Source organism: Oryctolagus cuniculus, chromosome 11 (genome assembly GCF_051225735.1).
Source record: "Oryctolagus cuniculus isolate XC-2025 breed Fujian yellow rabbit chromosome 11, ASM5122573v1, whole genome shotgun sequence".
NCBI classification, from domain to species: Eukaryota; Metazoa; Chordata; class Mammalia; order Lagomorpha; family Leporidae; genus Oryctolagus; species Oryctolagus cuniculus.
The window spans coordinates 25,076,896-25,097,162 of NC_142877.1; the positions used below are offsets into that span (position 1 = coordinate 25,076,896).

At 56.6% G+C, this 20,267-nt stretch overlaps 1 protein-coding gene and 1 non-coding gene across 11 annotated transcripts in view; both read right to left on the reverse strand.

The window, feature by feature from the left end:
* DNMT3B (DNA methyltransferase 3 beta) overlaps nucleotides 1-13,361 on the reverse strand; it is a 32,046-nt gene extending 18,685 nt beyond the window's left edge. For 2 of the 10 annotated variants that reach the window (XM_070051931.2, XM_008256121.5), the window contains exons 1-2: nucleotides 12,325-12,590; nucleotides 198-363 (exon numbers count right to left, since the gene is read on the reverse strand). In XM_070051931.2, the coding sequence (XP_069908032.1) occupies nucleotides 198-357 (160 nt within the window). In that variant the 5' untranslated portion in view covers nucleotides 358-363; nucleotides 12,325-12,590. Of the gene's footprint in view, nucleotides 1-197; nucleotides 364-10,118; nucleotides 10,248-10,872; nucleotides 10,978-11,496; nucleotides 11,926-12,324; nucleotides 12,593-13,340 lie in introns of those variants that run through there. The other 8 variants (XM_089307191.1, XM_089307189.1, XM_051845092.3 and 5 more) reach the window with 8 other exon arrangements.
* On the reverse strand, nucleotides 7,004-7,147 carry LOC127491234 (small nucleolar RNA SNORA48). The gene has a single exon (XR_007919822.2). It is a non-coding gene; the product is annotated as a small nucleolar RNA SNORA48 (small nucleolar RNA).
* Nucleotides 13,362-20,267: the final 6,906 nt, after the last annotated feature.

Genomic DNA, 20,267 nt, shown 5'->3' on the forward strand with positions numbered 1-20,267 from the left:
GACCCACAAAGGACAGGGACAAGTCAAACTGAAGGTAAGGGCCGGGGGGTGAGGGCAGGTAGGACAGGCATGGGAGCTGGGAGCTGTCTTCCCTGCCAGCCCGGTGCTGTGGGGGTGAATGACACCATCTCCCACAAACCTCCCTTGAGCCTGCAGGAGGCTCTGGGCTGCAGCCCGCCCACCCCTGGCCCAGCCACCTCTGATCTCCGGGGTGCGGATAGCCTCCAGGATGGGGGGCGAGGGGGCGTCCTTGGAATCAGAGGACTGGTCGCTGCAGGCCCCGTTGACGAGGACAATTGAGTCTTCCCTCCCGCTGGCGTCCTCCTCTCCATTGAGGTGTCTGGTGTCTCCCTTCATTGTTTCCTGTGGGAACAGGCCAGGATGAGCCGGGTGGAAGGAAGGCACCCAGGAGCACGTGGGGGCAGCGTTCCCCCAACTTCACGCCATGGACTCCATGCTGTCAGGAGTGACCCCTCTCAGGGTTTAGCTCCTGCCCCTAGGCCCACCCAAACTGCCCCCCAGAGCCTGCCCCCTCACCAAACTCGGAGGCTCAGGGCTTGCATCCTCCATGTGGCCGGCCAGCCTGCCTGCCTGAAGGCTCAGACACCAGGACCCCGGACACCAGGACAGAGGAGGGGGCCGGAGCTTGGGTCTGAGGCTCAGGCTGCTCTGTGCAATTAGCCGGCCCCTTCAAACAATGCCATTTAGGCCCTGCCTGCCCCGGCCTGCCTGCAGTCCGTCTTGGTCCCCTCGGAGCCTGGCCGCCTCTCCCTGGCCGGCCTCTGCAGGGCCTCAGGAAGCCGGTGCATTATTTTCCCTCCTGACCCCTTTGTTTGCTCTCTCCCTTCCCCTCAATCTCCAGGTCCTCTTCCCACCCGCCCCCTCCTCCCCCACAGAACAGCTTCTCTCCTCTCCATGGCAGCACAAGCCCCGCCCCACCCCATCCTCAGGGGTCCATTGGTCTGCTGGCCTGTCACTCACTCCCCTCCTCCCTCACCAGCTGGGGCTCGGAGTCCCAAGTTCCCAAGGAGGGGAGCATGGAGGAGGCGGGAGGGAGGGAGGGCTGGGGTGCAGTTAATAGGAAGGGCCGCAGTCGTCCCCCCACTTCTGGAAACTGGCCTCGCCATGGCCACCAACATCACTGGGTCAATCACCCAAGGCACAGGACCAGGTCCTCACTAAGTGGGGCGGGAGGGTGGCGCGACCCTTTGGCCTGGTGAGCTGCCTGCATTTACAGATGTGCTGGCTGCAAAAGCCTATACCTTTCTCAAGGTGACCCACAGACCAGATACTGTGTACCCGGGTGAAACCCAGAATTCTATAGACCACACCAAGTCTCAGGGCAGGAGCGCTAAGTGCCAGGTGTCACTGGCCATGGATTTTTGCCCATCTTGGGTTGGCACAAGTGACATGTAGAGGGCGAGGGTCAGACTCCCATCGCAGCTTCCCTCCCACAGCCCAGGAGGTTGCCTGCACCATACCTTCTTGTCCCGGGACCCTGCCAGGAACAGCTTCCTTCTATGGCTCCAAGCCCGCGTCTCGTGGATTCATGCGCCCCTTCTCTCCTCCCAGAGTACCTTCGAGAAGCCACACCTGGGGTCCCCGGCACTGTGCCGTTCCCACCAGGGGGCGCTGTGTGCCCAGCCAGAAAAGGCCCGTAGCGCCCCACGAGGTGGACTCGCAATTCATTGCGTAGAGTCCCAATTCCACCCTCAATGTTTGCCCATTTCCGGTATCAGCTCTGCTAGTCCAGGAGCCAGTGCCCTCGGACCAAATCCATTGGCATCACCGGGACCCTTAGGCCACTTAGAAGGGCTACACTTCAATGCCTAACTCTCTAGGCAGCACCGGCTATGCACCCATGTGTACCTCTATGCATAGCGCATGGGCCCCAGCTCCTGGACCCCTGGCTTTCTCACAAGAAGGAATCCCTTCCTCCCCACCCCCATACACAGGACAAGGACAAGCCTGGCCCGGCCGGATCTGCTCTGGCCAAGCTGACCTGGATGGACAGGCTGGGCTGACCTGGGGCTGACCCAGAGCCAGTGCCCTATCCCAGGGAAGCTGCTGCAGGGCAGCTCAGAATCATAATGGCAAGCATTCGCCTTAGGCCAAATGCCTGGACCCAATAACCTGGGAGGCCTGTCATCCTCCAGGGGCGCCCCGCCTCTGGGAGCCTGGGGGAGGGGCGGGGGACATGGGGACATGGGGACATGGGGAGCTCACAGCCAGGAGCTTCCTTTGCTCCCATCTGGGAGCCAGGGTGGCTTCTCAGAGGATGCTGGGACCCAGTGCCCAGTGCCCTAAGTCAAGAATGTGCCCTGCTAGCCAGGCCTGGTGGAACCTGAGGCCAGGAGCTGACAATGATTAACCTCCCAGGGTTGCCCACAGGACACAGCAGCACCCCACAGGGGACCTACCTATAGTCAGATCTCACCTTGCAGGAAACCCCCCCTGTCCTAGAGCCAGACTCAGGCTCTGGATGAGGACTCAGAGGGAAACAGGCTGGACGTGCTCCCCTTCCTTCCTGCGGCAGGATTCCCTGTCATGCCCTCGGGCCGCCTCTGCCACAACTGGGTGGACCACACACCAGCTCCCAAACAGGCTCCTGCTTCTGCCTCTGTGCTGCTCAGCTGAGCCTCCCACCCTCCCCACCACTGCCTCCTCCCTTCTCACACTTGAAAAGCCTGGGCATTGTCTCCAGGGCCTCTGCCCAGGAAGTACCCTGGGCCTCCTTCCCCTTCCTATCCTTTGCCTTACCTATGCTAACTCAATTCTTCAACACCCAACTCCCATTGAACAGATGGGAAAATGGAGGCAGAGAAGCTAGAATCAACCCCATCCATGCTTGGCCAACATGCAAGCAAGTTCAACGTGAATTTCACTACAGGCTCCACGCAGGGAGAATGACATTTGCTTCGTGCACTGGTAATGACAGCCACAAACTTCCCACCATCTACCTGGGCCTTGGTCTGACACTTGCTGGCCACCATGGCCAACTGCTTTATCTAATCTGACTGCTCAGGGCTGGAGGACAAGGACAAGGACAGAGGTAGAGGCCCGTTTCCTGTGACAGAGTATCTACCAGTCCCTTCTGTAGGCACTCCATGGCAGACACCTTTAGCTTCCTCCCCACCTCCACCCAGACAGGTCGGGTCATCACAAGCTCAGATGTGCTAATTAAGTCACACAGTAAAGTGGCTGTGCCAGGTCTCATGCCCAGGCAGCACAGGGCACGTGCCTGAGCGCCTACACCAGAGACCAAGCAGACAAGAGCTACAAGTTAGCAACAATGCATCAGGCACCCCAGGGGCAGGAGGGAGACACCACACTGGCTGGCTGTTTACCTCCACAGGAAGTGTCTGCCTAACCTACCCTAGAGAGGAGTGAACTTTGGCCCTTTCCCAGAGGGGGGGGTCTAGCATGTGACCCCGGGTGGGCAGAGTGCGGGGACCAGGTCAGACATGCTCAGATGCAATGTGGCAGATGGGCAGGGGGAGTGACACCCCCAATTAGGAGATGAGGCTCGGGCCTGCCCCCCAGCCCATGCCAGCAATAAGGCTTCCAGCAGCTATTTCCTAACACCTTACAAGCATTAATTGCATTCATTAAACCTCACAGTGGGGGGTGAGTGAGAAGGGGGCCAGTATGGGCATCTTTGCTATGTCCAACCCTGAGGGTGAGTCAGAAAGGGAGATTGGAAGATACTGCCACCTCCTGTCTGAGCCACTCCTGCGGCCTTGCGGGGAGACAAGCTCCTGCATCCTGCACTGGGGCTGTTCCCACTGCCCCTGCAACACAGCAGCTCCCTCCCCACATGGAGGCCGACCCGGCTGGGCTCCCATCAGCCGGTGCAGAAGGGAAGAGGCCTCACCTCGGTCAGCCCAGGAGGACAAGGATGGACTGCATGCAGCAGGCACCTCCCAGAGCCAGAGGCTGCTGCTCCCCAGAGCACAGCCCCACTCAACTCCAGAAAAGATGAAACAGAAACACAGGTTAGAAACGGCTTGGCCCTGGTTCTGCAGCCCCAGTCCTGAGCTCTGCCTCTGGAAAAGCAACCAGGAAGCCTCCCTTTGGTCCCCACGACTCAAGGGATTCTGGGAAATCGCTCAGTGCCTCCAGGTCAGGACCGCGCACAGCATGGTGGCTGTCTGCTCACAGCCAGGCCTCAGGATGATAATCAGAATTATCAAAAGAATTTGCCACAGGGAGGACTGCACAAATGCACAATACTGGCCATGCACACATTCCTTGCAGCCTTGATGCTGATAGCACCACAAACTGCCCAAACATTACCGACTTAAGCTTATATACCACTCAAAAATGTGTGCATACCATTACACATGAGACAAGTATTTGTTTTCAGAAAACACTTGAGTTACCTATGCAAGGGGTTCAAGAACTTTTATACTTTCCACTCCTTTTCCAGCAACCCCTTGAAGTACAATTGATTCACAGGAATAAAACCTAGGAGCATACAGAAAGATTGAACAGGTATGGCCACTTCACGTTTAAAATCGAAAATTTAGAAATGCAAGCAACCAGGCCCCCATTGAGGGGCGACACCCCCAGAAAGTGCAGTTAAGGACCACTCCAGAAGGGGGAGAAGCAGAATTCTGGGAGCTACTTCCCACCCCCAGAGCCCTCTGCACCAGAGCCAAGGCCCCTGCACTTCTGCACCTCCCTCCCACTGCTGCAGCTAAGGATGCCTTCGACGCAGTCCATCTGAGCATCAGGGCAGCCTTGACCTCATCTGCTGCACTGCCAAGCTGTTTATGATTCCAGTACGCAAATCCCCCAGCCAAAGAGCGCACCAAAGCCTCTGTGCACGGACACTGACAGTCACTGCAGTCCTGCAGCCCAAAGGCACCACTGGGCGAGGGGCACCTGTTAGAGGTGGGAAATCTGCACAATGCAGTGGCATTGGTTTAGGTGCCCCCCTTGCACCTGTATTCTCTAACTGAAAACTCCCTTAGGACTCCCAAGCTCTTGTTGAGGATGGTTTTACAGGACAATCGCACTTAAGTCTCCTGTCCAAAAGAAACTTCCTTTGTGTTGGGCCACTTGGGTTTAATCCACCTGATTATTTGTCTGTGGTAAGTCAGGCATCCAATATTTCCCCAAGGAAAGCCAAGACCCCTGTGATGCCAAGGTGCCCAGCTCCACCTTGCGCAAGGCTTGCTTATTTCTCTATTTGAAAGGCAGAGTTACAGAGAGGCAGAGAGAGGTCTGTCTGCTGGCTCACTCCAAGTAGGTGCAATGGTCAGAGCTGGGCCAATCCAAAGCAAGGAGCCGACACTGGCACTGGCATCCCACGTCAGAGCATCAGTTCAAATCCCCACTACTCACTCCTGATCCAGCTCCCTTGCTCAGGGCCTGGAAAGGCAGCAGATGGCCCAAGTGCCTGGGCCCCTGTACCCATGTACGTGGGAGACCTGCATGCAGCTCCTGGATCCTGGCCAGACCTGGCTGTCAGTCATCTGAGGAATAAGCCAGCGGATGAAGCTCTGTCTCTCCCTTTGTCACTGTGCCTTGCAAATCTTTTTAAAAACAAAAACTGGCCAGGTACTGCCCACCTCAATGGCAGAGACTCAATGAGTCTTCTCCAAGACTCATCCAGCCAGCTCTGGGAGGTAGAAGGGGCTGCGTGAAGTCTTCTACAGTACTTGACACTCCTCGCAGGCTGGCCTTAGCTCACGCAGATTTTCACACCTGACTATGCTTCCAGCTCAACCCAAACACCCCAGGACACAGGAGGAGACAGAGGACTTGGGCCAGCCAGCGTACAGCACTGGGGTCTAAGTACAGCTTTCTTGCTGGTTCATGCCAACTAGCTCCCTGGGTCTGTGTGCAGACTGCAGGGGGTAGGGGGCAGCCCCCCAACCTCTTCCCACCGCAGGGGCCTGCAGCTGGCCCCATCCACCCCCAGCCTCTCTGCTCTGCTGGGCATCCATGCCAGGTGCTGAGGAATTAAGGCAGGCAGAGAGCAGTCCTCCCAGAGCGGCCAGTAGGGCAAGGAGGGGGTCAGGAAAAGCAGAGTGTGCTAACAGAAGCTAGCTCCGCCCACCAAAACCTGCACTGCTCACTTCAGGCATCCTGCTGCCCAGAGTTCACGGGACAAGATTTTCCCACACCCCTGTGCTCAGAGCTCTCTAAATCCAGGTGCAACGCATCCCATATAGGATAACCCAGAAAAGCCCCTGCCATAGCCCCTGCCTGTTGAGGCATCCAGCCTAGTGGGTGCCTTGCCCCTGCCCTGCAGGCCCCTCGGGGTGCTGCCTGTGGTGGTGGCTGTGTGCAACCCAGCCCGCATCCACGTGGCCAGGAGGAGCTGGCAAGGGACAAGCAGGAAGGCATCACCCCTTCTCCAGGAGCTCCGGCACCATCGTCGGCCCAAGCGCGCACTAGGACAGGAAGCCAAGCTGCTGCACTCCAGAAAGTCTTAGGGAGAAGCCTGCTTCCTCAGTGCAGGGGGAGGTCTCCTGCCAGGACCACCTTCTCAGCCTGGTGCAGGGGCACCCACACCCCTCCCAGGCTGGTGCCCAGGCCAAGATCAGAGGAGGGAACAGACTGGAATCCCCCAGGCAGAGCCTTGGATGTTTCAGATGCTCTAGGGAACTTCCTCCAAAATGTGAGACCCCCTAGGACAAGTTCAAGTCCCCATCCTACTTTCAACAGTTGTTACATCCCACAGGCAATGCTTGGTATGACTGTGGCAGAGCCGTGCCTGGGAAGGCAGAGCTAGGTGTTCCAAGCACTTAGGCCTCTGCACCCATCTGGGAGACCTGGATGGAGTTCCAAGCTCCTAGCTTTGGCCTGGCCCTGCCTCAGCCTTTGTGGGCAATTTGATATGTGAATCAGAGGAAGGAAAATCTATTTGTAAATAAATCTTTAAAAGTGAAAATGAGGGCTGGCATTGCGGTACAGGCAGGTGTAAAACATCCCTCCCAAATCAGGCATCTTATTAGCAGAGTGTGGGTTCTGGGACCAGCTACTTTGCTTTTTTTGTGCCCTAAGCGTGAAACAGCTCCGGCCACCAACACAGGCATCCAGCTAGGATGAACAAAGGACTGTGCATCTGCTCTGCCCCTGGCTGATAGAAGAGCAACACCACAAAGAGGTGTCTCTCTGCCCAATGCCAGGGGTGGTACTCTACTTCTGACCCAGCTTCCCTGCTTCTGCCTGGGAAGGCAGCATGATGGCCCAAGTGCTTCAGCTCCTGCCACCCATGTAGGAGACCTGGTTGGAGTTCCTGTCTCCTTGCTTTGGCCCTGCCCTGGCTACTGAGCCCATTTAGGGAGTGAACCAGTGGACCTGTTTCTTTGCTACTCTGCCTTCCAAATAAAATTTTTTTAAAAAAGTGAAAATATTAAGATACTAATAGTGGAGGGGTTGGAAGTTAAGACATAACCCAGAAATAAATCCCACAGGCTGGAAAGCTCACCATCTGACTAATAAAACTTTCCCAAAGAGCAAAGGGGGAGCTGGTGCTGTGGCACAGCAGGGTAAGCCACGTCTACAGAGCTAGCATCCCGTATGGGCGCCAGTTCGAGTCCGAGCTGCTCCACTTCTGACCCAGCGCCCTGCTGATGTGTCTGGGAAAGCAGTGCAAGATGGCCCAAGTGCTTGGACTGACAGATCGGGAAGTAGCTCCTGGCTCCTGGCTTCAGCCTGGCCCAGTCCTGGCATTTGTTTCCATTTAGGGAATAAACCAGCAACGTCTCCTTCTAATTCTGACTTTCAAATTAATAAAAAAAGATCAGACAGGAAACATGCTCCAAATCACTCCCTCAGAGACAGGGACACCCCTCTCCCGGTGCCCAGCCCGGGACACACCTGTGCTGTTCTTGGTCAAGAACCTCCAAGACTGTTTCTCCTGCCCACCGACTCAGTCAGCCTCAGGGCAGGGGAATGCCATGGCTCCCCCAAAACTTGCAAAAGCTGTGAAACTTAGGTGGCAGAACTAAAGACACCCAGGAGGAAGGGGGGGGGTGTGCTGTGGTGCAGGGCACTAATCTGCCCGCTGTCAGAGTTCCTGGCTACTCTGCACTCTGCACTCAGCTCCCTGCTAACCTTGTCTGGGAAGGCCAAAGTATTGGGTTCCTCCCGCCCACATCTGAGTCCTGGAAGGGAAGGAGCTCCTGGCTTCAGATCGGCCCAGCTCCGGCCTTTGCGGCCATTTGGAGTGCATACGGTGGGTAGAAGATCTAACTATCTTTCAAATAAATGACTAAGTGGTAAACATTTCAAGGGAGGAATGGAGAAGGAAAGAAGTTAATCTGTGCGTGAAGGGACGTAGGCACCTGCTGGATCATCAGCAGATCCACCTCTTCCACTGCTGCAGGGCAGCCAGCCCGGCAAGACACCTGTCACGCCCCCTAAAGAGGGCTGGACCCGCTGCGTCCACAGCCCCGTGCCTCTGCCTCTGTGTAGGGTCAGCCTGTCCCTCTACTTTCTCTCCATTTCTAGCCCCAAATGGCCAACAGTGATTACCTTGAGATGAGGTTACAGGTGCCTCCGCAGTCCATAAACTTGATTTGTATTTGTATCAGAAGCAGAGAGAATATCATTTGTTGAAGTACTGCAGTTTCCCTCCCCACAAAGAACTGAGTTATCCTCTGCTAACTTAGGATCACGTTTCTCCCACAAGGAATTAACTACTTGCTAATATTGGTGTTTCCTATTGAAACGAACATTTAGTGTGTTCCTTTTAAAATCTATTATCAGGGGGCCAGCGCTGCAGCAGTGGGTTAAAGCCCTGGCCTGAAGCACCAGCATCCCATATGGGCATTCATTCTATTTCCAGTCCAGCTCTCTGCTGTGGCCTGGGAAAGCAGTAGAAGATGGCCCATGTCCTTGGGCCCCTGCACCCACGTGGGAGACCCAGAAGAAGCTCCCGGCTCCTGGCTTCAGATCGACGCAGCTCCAGTCGTTGCGGCCATCTGGGGAGTGAACCATCGGATGGAAGACTTCTGCCTCTCCTCTCTGTAACTCTGACTTTCAAATAAATAAATCTTAAAAATTTTATTTTATTTATTTGAAAGAGTTACAGGGAGAGGAAGATAGAGGTCTTCCATCCGCTGGTTCACTCCCCCAAATAGCTGCAATGGCCAGAGCTGAGCTGATCCGAAGTCAGGAGCCTCCTCCAGGTCTCCATGTCAGCGCCAGCCCAAATAAATTTTTTAAGAAGCTGTTATCAACCCAATAAAAGCCCAACTTCCCTTGGAATTGGCCAGGGATTTAAGTGGGTCCAGAGGCTCAGGACTGCCTTGTAAGTGGAATGTGCAGGAACACAAACCAGATCTCATTGCAACACGCAGGCCCCTTTGGTCCACTGCCTCAGTTGCATTTTTCACAATGCTGGGGCCTCTTACCAACTAATTTTGTGGATAAGCAGCACAAGCTTGCTAACTGCAAAGGTGCTGGGATTCCATTTAATCCTCTTAGCAACCATGCTATCCCTTATACCCTCTTCATAGATGTCTCCACCCAGAGCAAGACCCACCTGAACATCTGCACTGGGCTTTTCCCTTCCGGGAGGACCAACCCTGCCCTACAATGGTGAGACGTGGAACGTCTCCCCACCTAGGTGCAGGACCACGTGGGTCTGGAGCTCAAGCACCAGGGACAACATCAACACCAGGAGGGAAGATGAGCCTGCCTGTCCTCTTTACTGATGAACTCCAACCCGAATTCCTGATCTAAAGGAACAACTTAACTGTTGTACCTGAGGGGCCAGCATTGTGACACGGCAGATTACTGCCTGCATCCCATATCCTAGAGTGGGTGCAAGTTCTAGCTGCCAAACTTCCTACCCAGCTCCCTGCTAATCCACCTGGGAAAGCAGCAGAAAATGGCCCAGGGGCTTGGGTCCCTGCCACCCATTAAGTGACCAGGGTGACGTTCCTGGCTCCTGGCTCCTGCCAGCTCCAGCTATGGTACCCATTTGGTTTGGTTTTATTAATTTTTTACTTGAAAGGCAGAGTTACAGAGGGAGAGAGGAGATAGAGATCTTGCATTTTGTGGTTCACGCCAATGGGATGGTGGTCTTGCAGGAGGGCTGATCCTGCCTTACACCACAGCACCAGGCCCATAAATCTTTAAAAAACAAAAAGTACCTGAGCCGAGTCCTTGCACCTGAGGAGCTAGCAGGAGGGAGAGCAACGCGCACACTGCAGGGCCCAGGAAGAGCTGGCTTCTTCCTCGAGTCAGGCCATCTCAGCTGGACCTGGAGAAGGTGTCGGAGCCTGGAGGTGCGGCAGTCAGGGTAGGGACTGCTCTAAGGCATGTTTTCCCAAAGAACTTGCCCAAGTCCCCTGTGGAAGCAGGTCTCTGGGGCTGGAATAATGAGGGGTGACAGGCGCCTCTGGGCCACAGGCCCCACGTGGCTGGAGGAAGGGAAGAGGGGAAGCAGCCTCTCCAGCCCTACCTCTCTGGCCCCTCCCTCCGCCCCCTGCAGCTCAGCTACCCCTCCCCTCCCCCCAGCGTCTGCAGGGGTAGAGGTGATGACTAAGCCTTTAAGAAGGATGTGGCCAGTGGCCCTGGCCCCTTTGTCTCAGCCCTCTCCAGCCCAGTGGGGAAAGGCACAAGCTCTCCTTAGCTCCTCAATTACACCTTCACCGTTGGCCCCAAGCATGGAGGGAAGGCGGAGTTAAAAATGGCCCCAACCCATAAAAAAAAATGGCTCCTTTCAAAAGGGAACAAAGGCAATCCCTCCTGCCAAGTCCCAAATCATGGACAAGGATTTGGAAACGCTTTCATAGCCGAGAAAGGAACAGAATGCCTTCGTGGTGAAGACAGGAAGAGGAGGGGCACGCGAAGGTGCCTCCCTCCACTCCGGTTCTGTGCTGACCTTCCCAAGTTAATTCGCACCTTAACACCCAGCACGTGCTCGCCCACGCCAGCCACCAGAGTCCCCATCCTGGCGCCCAACATCAGAGAGCAGAGCTGCCTTCATCCCTACACCACCTGGGCTTCCTGGGCCAACTCCCACCTAACAGAGTTTAAACACATGCGCGCAGCCTAGGATGCAGGAGGCAGGCAGCCCGCTTCGCTAATAAAGCCAGCATTGCCAACATTTGAGCGCTCACTGCTCTCTGGAAGACAGAAATCGGTCCCTGGGGTTTCCATGAGCCAGAGACCATGAAGCCGCAGCCGGGCTGGTGCAGGCTGGCAGAGCAAGGGCAGGGCCCCCGGCAGGAGCTGTCTCCCCACAACTGCCTCCAGTGCACCAAAAGCCACAACGTGCAGAACTCAGGTGGCACCTCACAGCTCGCCTCCCTTAATTCCCTCTAATTCATGACGCGTTCAGCTTGGGGGTGGGGTACTCGGGCGCAGAGGCCGGCGAGCCAGGGCTGCAGGCACAGGCTGGAGAAAGTGCCCAAGGGCCGCTCCTTCTCGCCAAGTCGATCCCTCTCATCTCCTTGCCTCCACTTCCTCCGTAAGTCGTGCTCAACAACCGCGCCCTCTAACTATCATCAGAGCAGGAAAGCGTACTTTGGGGCCTCGGTTTGCGAGTTTGGGACGTGGGGGCGGCCTCACTCTGGAAGAGGGCTGAGAATGCAGAGTGAGACCCCAGGGCGAGCAGCGTGGCAGGCCAGGGAGGGACCGCCCCCAGCCGGCTGGTCCCGGGCCAGGTGCGCACACGGAGCGAGCAGCCCCTCCCCGGGGCGTCTCGGCAGCCCGGCTACGCCTCGCCCTGGGCGGCTACGTCTCAGGACCCCGAGAAGAGTTACGGCTCCCGCCCAGGCTCACAGCACTCCGCAGCCCACCTGCTGCCCGCACCAGACCCCGCCGCCTCCTTCCGACCCCTGCGCTGCATTACGACCACGGACAGAGCCCGGGTCCCAGTCGGAAGACGGACGCCCACCTCTTCGGCAGAACTCCCTCCGCGAAGCTCCTCGCTGGCAGACGCCCCCAGGCCGAGCCCAGGTACGGACCCCCGCTGCCCACGAAAGTTTCCCGCTCCACTTCCCTAAGGGGACGCGCGACTCCTCCATGCTGCACCCCGGGGCGCGCGCGCCCGCCCCCAGGACAAACTTCTCGGGCTCCTTCTAGGTCCCCTGCACCCGGGGCGTCCACGCCCGACACACGCCCCCCGCTCCTCGCCCGGCTCCTAAGCTACCCTAGGGAGGAGGCTCAGGGGGCTCTCCCTCGGCGACCCCTTGCACCCACCCGAGCACCGTCTCTCCACTGCCCGCGCCCTCGGCAAAAGGTGCCCGGGCGAGGGCGCCCCGCGGGCAGAGCCAGCGCCGCCGGCCCCCTCCCCCACCAGCCTCGGGGCCGCCGCCCCGGCGAGGCTCCCCGGTGCCGCGGGGCGCTCACCTGCCGGGCGGCGGGCTCGGGCGCGGCTCCGCGAGCGCGCCGCGGGTCTTGACCGGCGGGCGGGAGGCCGGCGGGCGGCCGCGGTTGGCGCTGGGCTCGCGAATCTCCTGCGTCGATCGCCGAGCTACGTTTACTTGGGCGGCTTAACCCCTGCGCTGCCGGCCCTACGGGGCCGCCCGCTTGCCCTCCCGCCAGCGGGCCGGTCCGATCCGTCCGTCGGGGGGCGCTCGGCGCGTCCACGCGGGCGCGGCGACGGCGGAGAGGGAGCGGCGCGGGCCGGCCGGGGAGGCGGGAGTGGGTGCCGGGGGGCGGCGCCGCCTCCCTTGTAACCCCGGCCCGGCCCTCGCCCCGCCCCCGCCCGGGGGCGCCCCCGCCGCAGCCACTCAGAGTCCGGCCCGGCGCGGGAGGGGGCGCGGGCGCGGGGGAGGAGGGAAATTTGAAATGGCTCGGGGAGCCTCCCCTCCGCCCCTCCTCTTGGGCACGCCTCCGCCCCCACCCCCTCCACCGAGGAAGGCTTCCCCCACGCCGAGATAATGGGACCAGGGTAGGGGGTCCCCAGGCATCCCCAATAACTTCGGTGGGAGGCCCTTCCCCGTGCCCCATTCCTTCGCGGGCACGCACCCGGGTCTGCAAGTGGGGGACCAGAGAGGGAGGGGGCCCCCATTGGGGTCACACAGCAGCCCAGTCTGGGCTCAAGCCCCCTTCCAACTGCAGTGCCCACTGGCGCCTGGCGCCCTGCTGTGGACCCTCGGATCTTGCTTCCTCCCAGCCTCTCTCGCCGCGCTCGGCCCTAGTCAGCCATCTTGAGGCGCCGGGAGAAGGGAGACCGTGGGCAGGTCCCTGGGGGCCTGGGTTCACAGCCCCCCAGCCTGTCGCCTGCTGAGGAGCCAGGCCCAGTCTGTTAGCAAAGGCCAGCCCCTGGCCCTGCCTCCAAAGGAGCCCTGAAGCCACTAGAAAGCAGCGCTCCTTTCTAGTTCCAGTTCCTGGTATTCACATGTATTTCCTTGCCTACCTACCTGCTTTGTCTGTCTCTGTACGTTGCACTGAGGGCAAGGCCTCAGTAGATGCTCAGTGAACTGACGAGTGCCTGCACCCTGGATGCAGACTACCAGGGCCTTTATGAGCTGGTCCTGCCTCCCTTTCCCGCATCTCCTCCCCACCCCACCCCCGCCCCTCACCCCAGCCTCCCCCACTCAGACCCCCAGCTGGCCCTAGCCACGGGGCCTGGCCCTCACTGTTGCCCCCCTGCAGGCTCTGTCCAGATCTCCCCCGTGTCTCACCAGTCTCTTCCAAGAGGCTGTGCTTGACCACTCAGAGCCATCTCAGTGTCCCATTGCGTCCCCCTAAACACACACACACCGCGGAGTCCACCCCACAGGGTGCAATGGCATCTCTGCCGTTTGTTCCGAAGTGTGTCTCCAGCTCCTCCAACCACAGGACATTAACACAGGTTTCTGGCCTCCCCGGCTGCAGCGCTCTGAGCTGAGACTCCGACTCCTTCCTGCCTCTCTTACTAGGCCAGAATGAATCAATGGTGCAAGGTCCTTGGGGACTCTCTTTCTGCCTGAGGGCCTGGGGAAGTCTCAGGAGACCCCAGGGGAAATGGGCACAGCCCGCTGCCTGGCGCCTGGAAGAGGACCAGCAGGGACTCTTCCAGGCGCTGGGTGCAGGACCAGGGGGCTCCTGAGGAGATCTGGGACCAGGCCTGGGGCAAAGGCGGCAGGAACAGCGTCTGTGCCCTGAGCCAGCGCTGGCTACCTGGCCAAGGCTGCCAGAGGAGATCCTGGGAGGTTTGGCTCAGAGGCCAATGGCTGGATGGGTATTTCTGGGAAAAGCAGACCACCCAAACCTAGGAAGAAAAGGGAGGGGGTCTGAGTGAGCAGGGGTTCAGCCCTGTAATTTGGGGAGGCTCAGGAACGGAGAGAGGAAATTGCCTGATGTCTCCCTAGCGGGCGGTGTCCCTCATTGCCCGATCACAGTTGGCCTGTGAGCCTCCCCATCACCCGGTGATGAGGAAAGGAGCGTGGGGTCCCACCTCAGACAGGGAGGTCGAGGTCCAGAGGAGGAGTGGATTATCCAACACGGGTCCCTTCTACGGCAGACCTTGGTGGAGATGGCGCACCTGCTCTGTGGTGGGCACTTAGCAGTGCTCACCTTGGGCTGGCATGGTGGTGCAGTGACACTGGTATCACAAATCGGAGCACCAAGGCGAGTCCTTGCTGCTCCAATTCTGATCCAGCTCCATGCCAATGCCCTGGAAAAGCGGCTAATCATGGCCCAAGTGCATGGCCCCTGCCACCCCTGTGGGAGACCCGCAAGGAATGCCTGGCCCCTGGCTTCAGCTTGGCTCAGCCCCAGCTCTTGTGGCCATCTGGGGAGTGAACCAGTGGGTCGAAGATCTCTCTCCCTCTTTCTCTCATTCTCTCTCTCTGTATCACTGCCTTTCAAATAAATAAATCATTTTTTAAAAATATACAACTTTCTTAGAGTAATCGTGGAACTCTTCTATATATTGGACATTGCATCAAACAAAAATTTACTCTGAAAATTAACATTAAAAAGAAAAACTACCTACACATATACACATCCCAGATTCCCTTGTGCTAATAAATTGACATTAATGACCATATACCTGTGTTGTGGTTCAAGATTATAGTTGTGTTCAATTTACCATCATCTTTTCAGCTCTTAGAGCACCTGTAAGTTTTAATAACACCTGTGACGTGCTCAGCATGGTACCTGATTCATCAAAGTACTTAATATATGGTAGGTACTTTTATACACACATGAAATTAACTTTCTGTGCCTCAGTTTCTTCGCCTTTAAAATGGAGATAACTTTTCCTACAACCTAGGGTTGCTTTACAAAGTATATGAGTTGACACATGTAAGGCATGTCAAACAGTGCCAAGTTTATGAAAACCTCCAAAAAATGCCAGTTAAATGAAATGTGTGCATTGTTAGTGGTATGGAGCATATCCAGTGCTGCTCTCCCGGCTGCCTGGGCTCCCGGCAGGTGCACAGTTGAACCCCGTCTGGCAGGCTGGCCTGGCTTGTCTCTGGCAAGTGTAGTCCAGCAGTGGGTCAGGAGGTGTCCAGTGCAATACGCCCCACTTTCCAGCTGAGGAAGCCCCTGAGGGCCAGGGAAGGGCTGAGGCTTGGCCCCCACGACCCCCACCCCAAGCGTGCAGCTCTGCAGTTCCAGCCCGCTCGCGTCTCTCCCAGCCTAATTAGAATCATAATTGAGGTGATGCCTGCATTTGCTCAGCTCCTGTATGTGAAAGCAGCCCATTGTGAGGGACTGGGCCTTAATCGAGTGTCATTAGGGGCCGCGTTCACTTGCAAAGTGGGCTCCTCACCTTCAGTTTTCGGCAGGAACACCCAGACTCCTTTCCTTTCTCCTTTTGTGAACCCGAAACTGAGCCATTCAGCTATTTTCTTTGCATCTGACTAGACAAGGCCACAGAGTCAGGCCCTGCAGTAGCCTTAATTATGAAATAAGCAAGAGAGTAATGGCGACAGGTGTTCCAGGCGCTGTGGACGGGCGTTTTGCAGATGTTACACTTTCACTCTTGCAGTAGCCTTGCGAGGTAGGAAGGAACGTCACCTCCATTGTACACAAGGGGAAACTGAGGCAGAATCCAAAACCAGCTTGCGGGGAACGAGCCTGGAGCACAATGCAGGCCAGCCTCAGAGACATCAGCTGTGCTTAGCACTTTCGCCACTGAGCACCGTGCAGTGTTTCGCGTCACACGGGTGCTGCCAACCTCATTTTTGCAGATGTGTAAACAGAGGCCCGGGAAAGAATGGCAAAGCCCCTGAGGCCACGCAGCAAGTGCCCAGAGGCTAGCAGGATGGATCTTGGAGATCCTGACCCTGAGGGGCCTGCAGGCCTTCCTCTTGCTACACAGCTGGCTCACTTCCTGGCCGGGAGGTGCACCGGGCCATCTTCTGAGCAAGGGAAACTCTGTCCTGAGGCCCTGCTCCTGGTATCAGCCCTCTCCCCTGCACACAGAGGAATCCTGGGGTGTTGGCTGGGAGGTAGGGAAGCCGGCGCTACCTGCCGTGTCCTGGTACCATACCCTCCCTATCTCCTGCCTGGAAGCTCTTGCCTTGCTTCCATCAGTGAAGGGGGCACCTTGGGGGAAGAAGGCTGTGGATCTGTATTGAGTTATTGAATCTGTGGACTACACACCAGGCACGTGGTAGGATCTAGTAGGAACAGGATGTAGCATAAAGCAAAGACAGCCTCGGTCCTCCCCTGCCCTGTGGGGTTGACAGCTGCGTAGGGGAAGCACACGTTAACCCCACGAAGACCCAGGAGATGACAGCAGTATTGAATGTGAGAATTAGAAGGCGGAAGACTAATTGGGTCAGAGGGCCCGAGAAAAGTTCCCTAGGAGTCCTGCGTTGTGCCACAGCAGGTTAAGATGCTGCCCGTAACACTGGCATCCCCCAGGTGTGCCAGATTCATTTTCTGCCATTTTACTTCTGATCCAGCCACTCTGCGCCTGGGAGGGCAGCCGAGGATGGCCCAGGTGCTGGGGCCCCTGCACCTACTTGGGAGACCCTCATGGAGTTCCAGGCTCCTGGCTTCAGGCTAGTCTAATCCTGGCCATTGCAGCCATATGCAGAATGAACCAGGGGATAGAAGATCTCTCTGTCCTTTCTCTCTGTAACTCTGCCTTTCAAATAAACAAAATAAACCTTAAAAAGAAGAGTGATGGTCAAACAGGGATCTGGGGCTGCAGTGGTTATACAGGTGAAGGGGGAGAGGGAAGTATGTCCATGGCATCCCATGGGGATGCTCTTTCCAATCCCAGCTGCTCCACTTCCAGTGCTGCTCCCTGCTAATGCACCTGGGAAAGCAGCTGAGGATGGCCCAAGTACCTGGGCCCCTGCCACCAACATGGGAGACCCAGATGGAATTCCAAGCTCCTGGTTTCTGTCAGCACCCAGCATTGTAGCCATTTGGGGAGTGAACCAGCTGATAGTAGATTCTCTCTCTCTCTCTCTCTCTCTCTCTTTGTGTAATCTGCCTTTCAAATAAATAAATAGATCTTTAAAACAAAAGCAGCTAGCTTTTGGAAAGCATCTAGCGCAAAGATAGCATACCTGCATGCATGAGATAAAGACAAACCCAGGCCAAGCCTGGAGATGCATCAGCTAAGGCAAATTTTTATTTTATTTTTTATTTTCTTTTTAGGACTTATGTATTTATTTCAAAGGCACAGTTACAGAGAGAGGAAGCAGAGTTGGAAGCCATTGCTAGTTCACTCCCCCGATGACCACAATGGCTGGGCCAAAACCAGGGACCTGGATTGGAGCTGGGAGCTGGGAGCTGGGTGGGAAGTGGAGCAGCTGGGATTCAAACTGGCACTCACATGGAATGCAGGCGTTCCAAGTAGGGGCTTAACCTGCTGCACCACAATGCAGGGTCCCCCCTAAAGCTAATCTTGAGAAATATGATGCATTGCATCAGAGAACCCCTGGCCAGAACCCCCAGCAATAGCTCTGAGCCCTGGCCAGTAACACCTCTCTGCCCTGGATGACCTCAGGAGAGAATCTCCCTGACAACATCTCACTGCCTAGTGCAGCTGGCAGGGCAGACTCTCTCCCCACCTCTAAAAATGTAGCTATTTTGGAATTGAACTTCAGTCCAAATTGAACTCAGGCCCTGACCTCTCTGAAACCTGGCCCTCCAGTCTGCGGGAGTACTGGTGCATGTGGCCCTGGGAAGAGGCTCTGAGCTGTCTTCCTTAGACGCTAAGCTGAGTTCTTTGCTGGCACCCTCCTTGTGAAGTGTACTTTGCTTGCAAAGTCAATCCTTGTTGCCCACACTTACTGTCTGTGAGTTTCATTGACCCTTATCCGAGGCTCAGGAACCTGTCCTTCGTGCCTACAGCAGTAATGGTTGTTATCAGAACGGCCCTGCACTGCACACCAAACCCAGGAATTCTGCTTTGTGCTTTTTAATTTGGAGTCCAGAGCTGCACCCACTAATCATGGTCTCCATCCTTTAAAGCAGGTGGCATCCTCCCTCCGCCAGCTGCCCCCATCCCTGCTGTTTGGAGTCCTCTGGTTCATTCAAATTCAGGGACGTTCATGAAATGAGGTAGCACTGACTTAAATGCACCCACACTTGGAGCTCCCTAAAAACGGGCTGCGTGTACCTGACATTAGCAGATGAGCTGACTCATTCTTGCCTCACCCCCACCCTCGGGCACAGCAGAAAGTGCTCCCGGAAGGGCCGAGGCTCAGGTGAGACTCCTCAGGGGCTTAAGGTGGTGAGGGAAAGCCGGTCCCGGCCTGGTTCTGTTCTTCCTCCCACTAACCCAAGCTGAACCCTCAGACAAATGAGTGCCCTTCTTTGGGCACTGGCTTTCTCCACTGCCAAATGAGGCAAATGCTTTAGCCTGGAATCGATCCCAAATCCTGGAATCACCGAAGGCTGCCTTCTCTGTTTCCTGGATTCTACTTCCTGGATGGGCTCTGGGGTCAGACTCTGCCTGTCTGCTGTTTTGAGATAAATACAAGGGGACAGATTGCTCCCTTGACAAAACCTGTCCTTAGGGCCCTTGGGCAGGTCCTGTCCCTCTAATCGCTATGCACAGAACGCCTGGGCCCTTGTCTGCTGCCTGGGCTTTCGAAAGAATTCCTGAGCCGCCCTGCAGAGTGGTGGGAGAAGGCAGGAGTGAATACCCAGACACCAGGGCTACACCTTCCGTTCCTCTTCCAGGGCCTGACCCAGGCTCCGGCTCAGCCCGCCCAGCTTAGGTCCATCTTTCAGTCCTCCCCGCACCTGGCTTCCCCTCCCCCCTGCAGGTTGGCTCCCGTGAAACCGGCTGACAACCCCATTCTCCTTCCTAGGATTTATCTCCTTTGCAATGTCCTTAAGTCATTCTTCCAGTAGGGTGTGACTCCCGTGTTAGATTGTGGCCAGCAGGAGGTGTGTTGGGTTCAGTGCCTTCCCTGCACCCACCTTGGGACCTGACACACAGCAGGTACCCAGTAAAAAGGGTCGGCCCAAATGAGTGAGTGGCCTCCTCCATCCTGCAGATTGCTGAACACAGTGCCGAAGGACCGGTTCTCCAGGGGCTCCTCCTGGGTTACACCCCAAGTCGTGTCCGCAGCACCCAGCAGCGATCTGCATTGCAGTCCTGAATCCCAGCCAGGCCGGGCATTCACTTTATAATTGTACTGAGCACGAAAACAAAGCAGACAATAGAGAGCCCGGCCTCATTTTCTCACGCAAAGGGATTCCTCCCATGAATTTGAAATGAGGGGGGAGATTTCCGAAAGGTGGTGGCATTGTCACCCCCTCCCTCAGACCAGGAACTGCCAAAAGGTCCTTTAAAAAGCAAATTTCGACAGGTGACAGCTTTAATGTCCTTTGGAGCTTAGGCACAGGGATCATAAAAAGGCTTAACCTTTCCCCCAGGAACTCCAGGTTTGCAATTTATCTCAACCTCAGATCCTGAGACCTGGAGGGAGATTTTTGAAGGAGCAAGCCAGTTTATCCCCCTATCCTGTGCAGAAATCAGAGAATTAGAACTGGCCTGTAGGTCTGACCGTGGACGATTATTTACATTAACTTATCTGAGAAAGGAATTGCTCCCCTTCCCCTTGGCTTCCAGGGAGCTCAGAGCAAGTTTGGAAACTAATCAGTCAATAGTCTCTCCATTGCTCCGTGTCCTGGTGAGCTGATGCCTACCTTGCCCACTGCTCCTTATGTTTCCCAGGCCTCAGCTCTCCCTGCCTCATCTCTGCTGCAGCCGAGTTGTCTGGCTCACCGCTCCGTCTCAGCACCCAGCAAGGTGCCTGGTGCATAAGGGCTGTTCTAGAAAGGCACATTGCAGAAAGGGACAAATCTATCTGCAAGGGTCGTTAAGCCCTGCCCTGTTTCTCGGGAATCCAACTGTTCCTAACTTTACAAGTCACTGA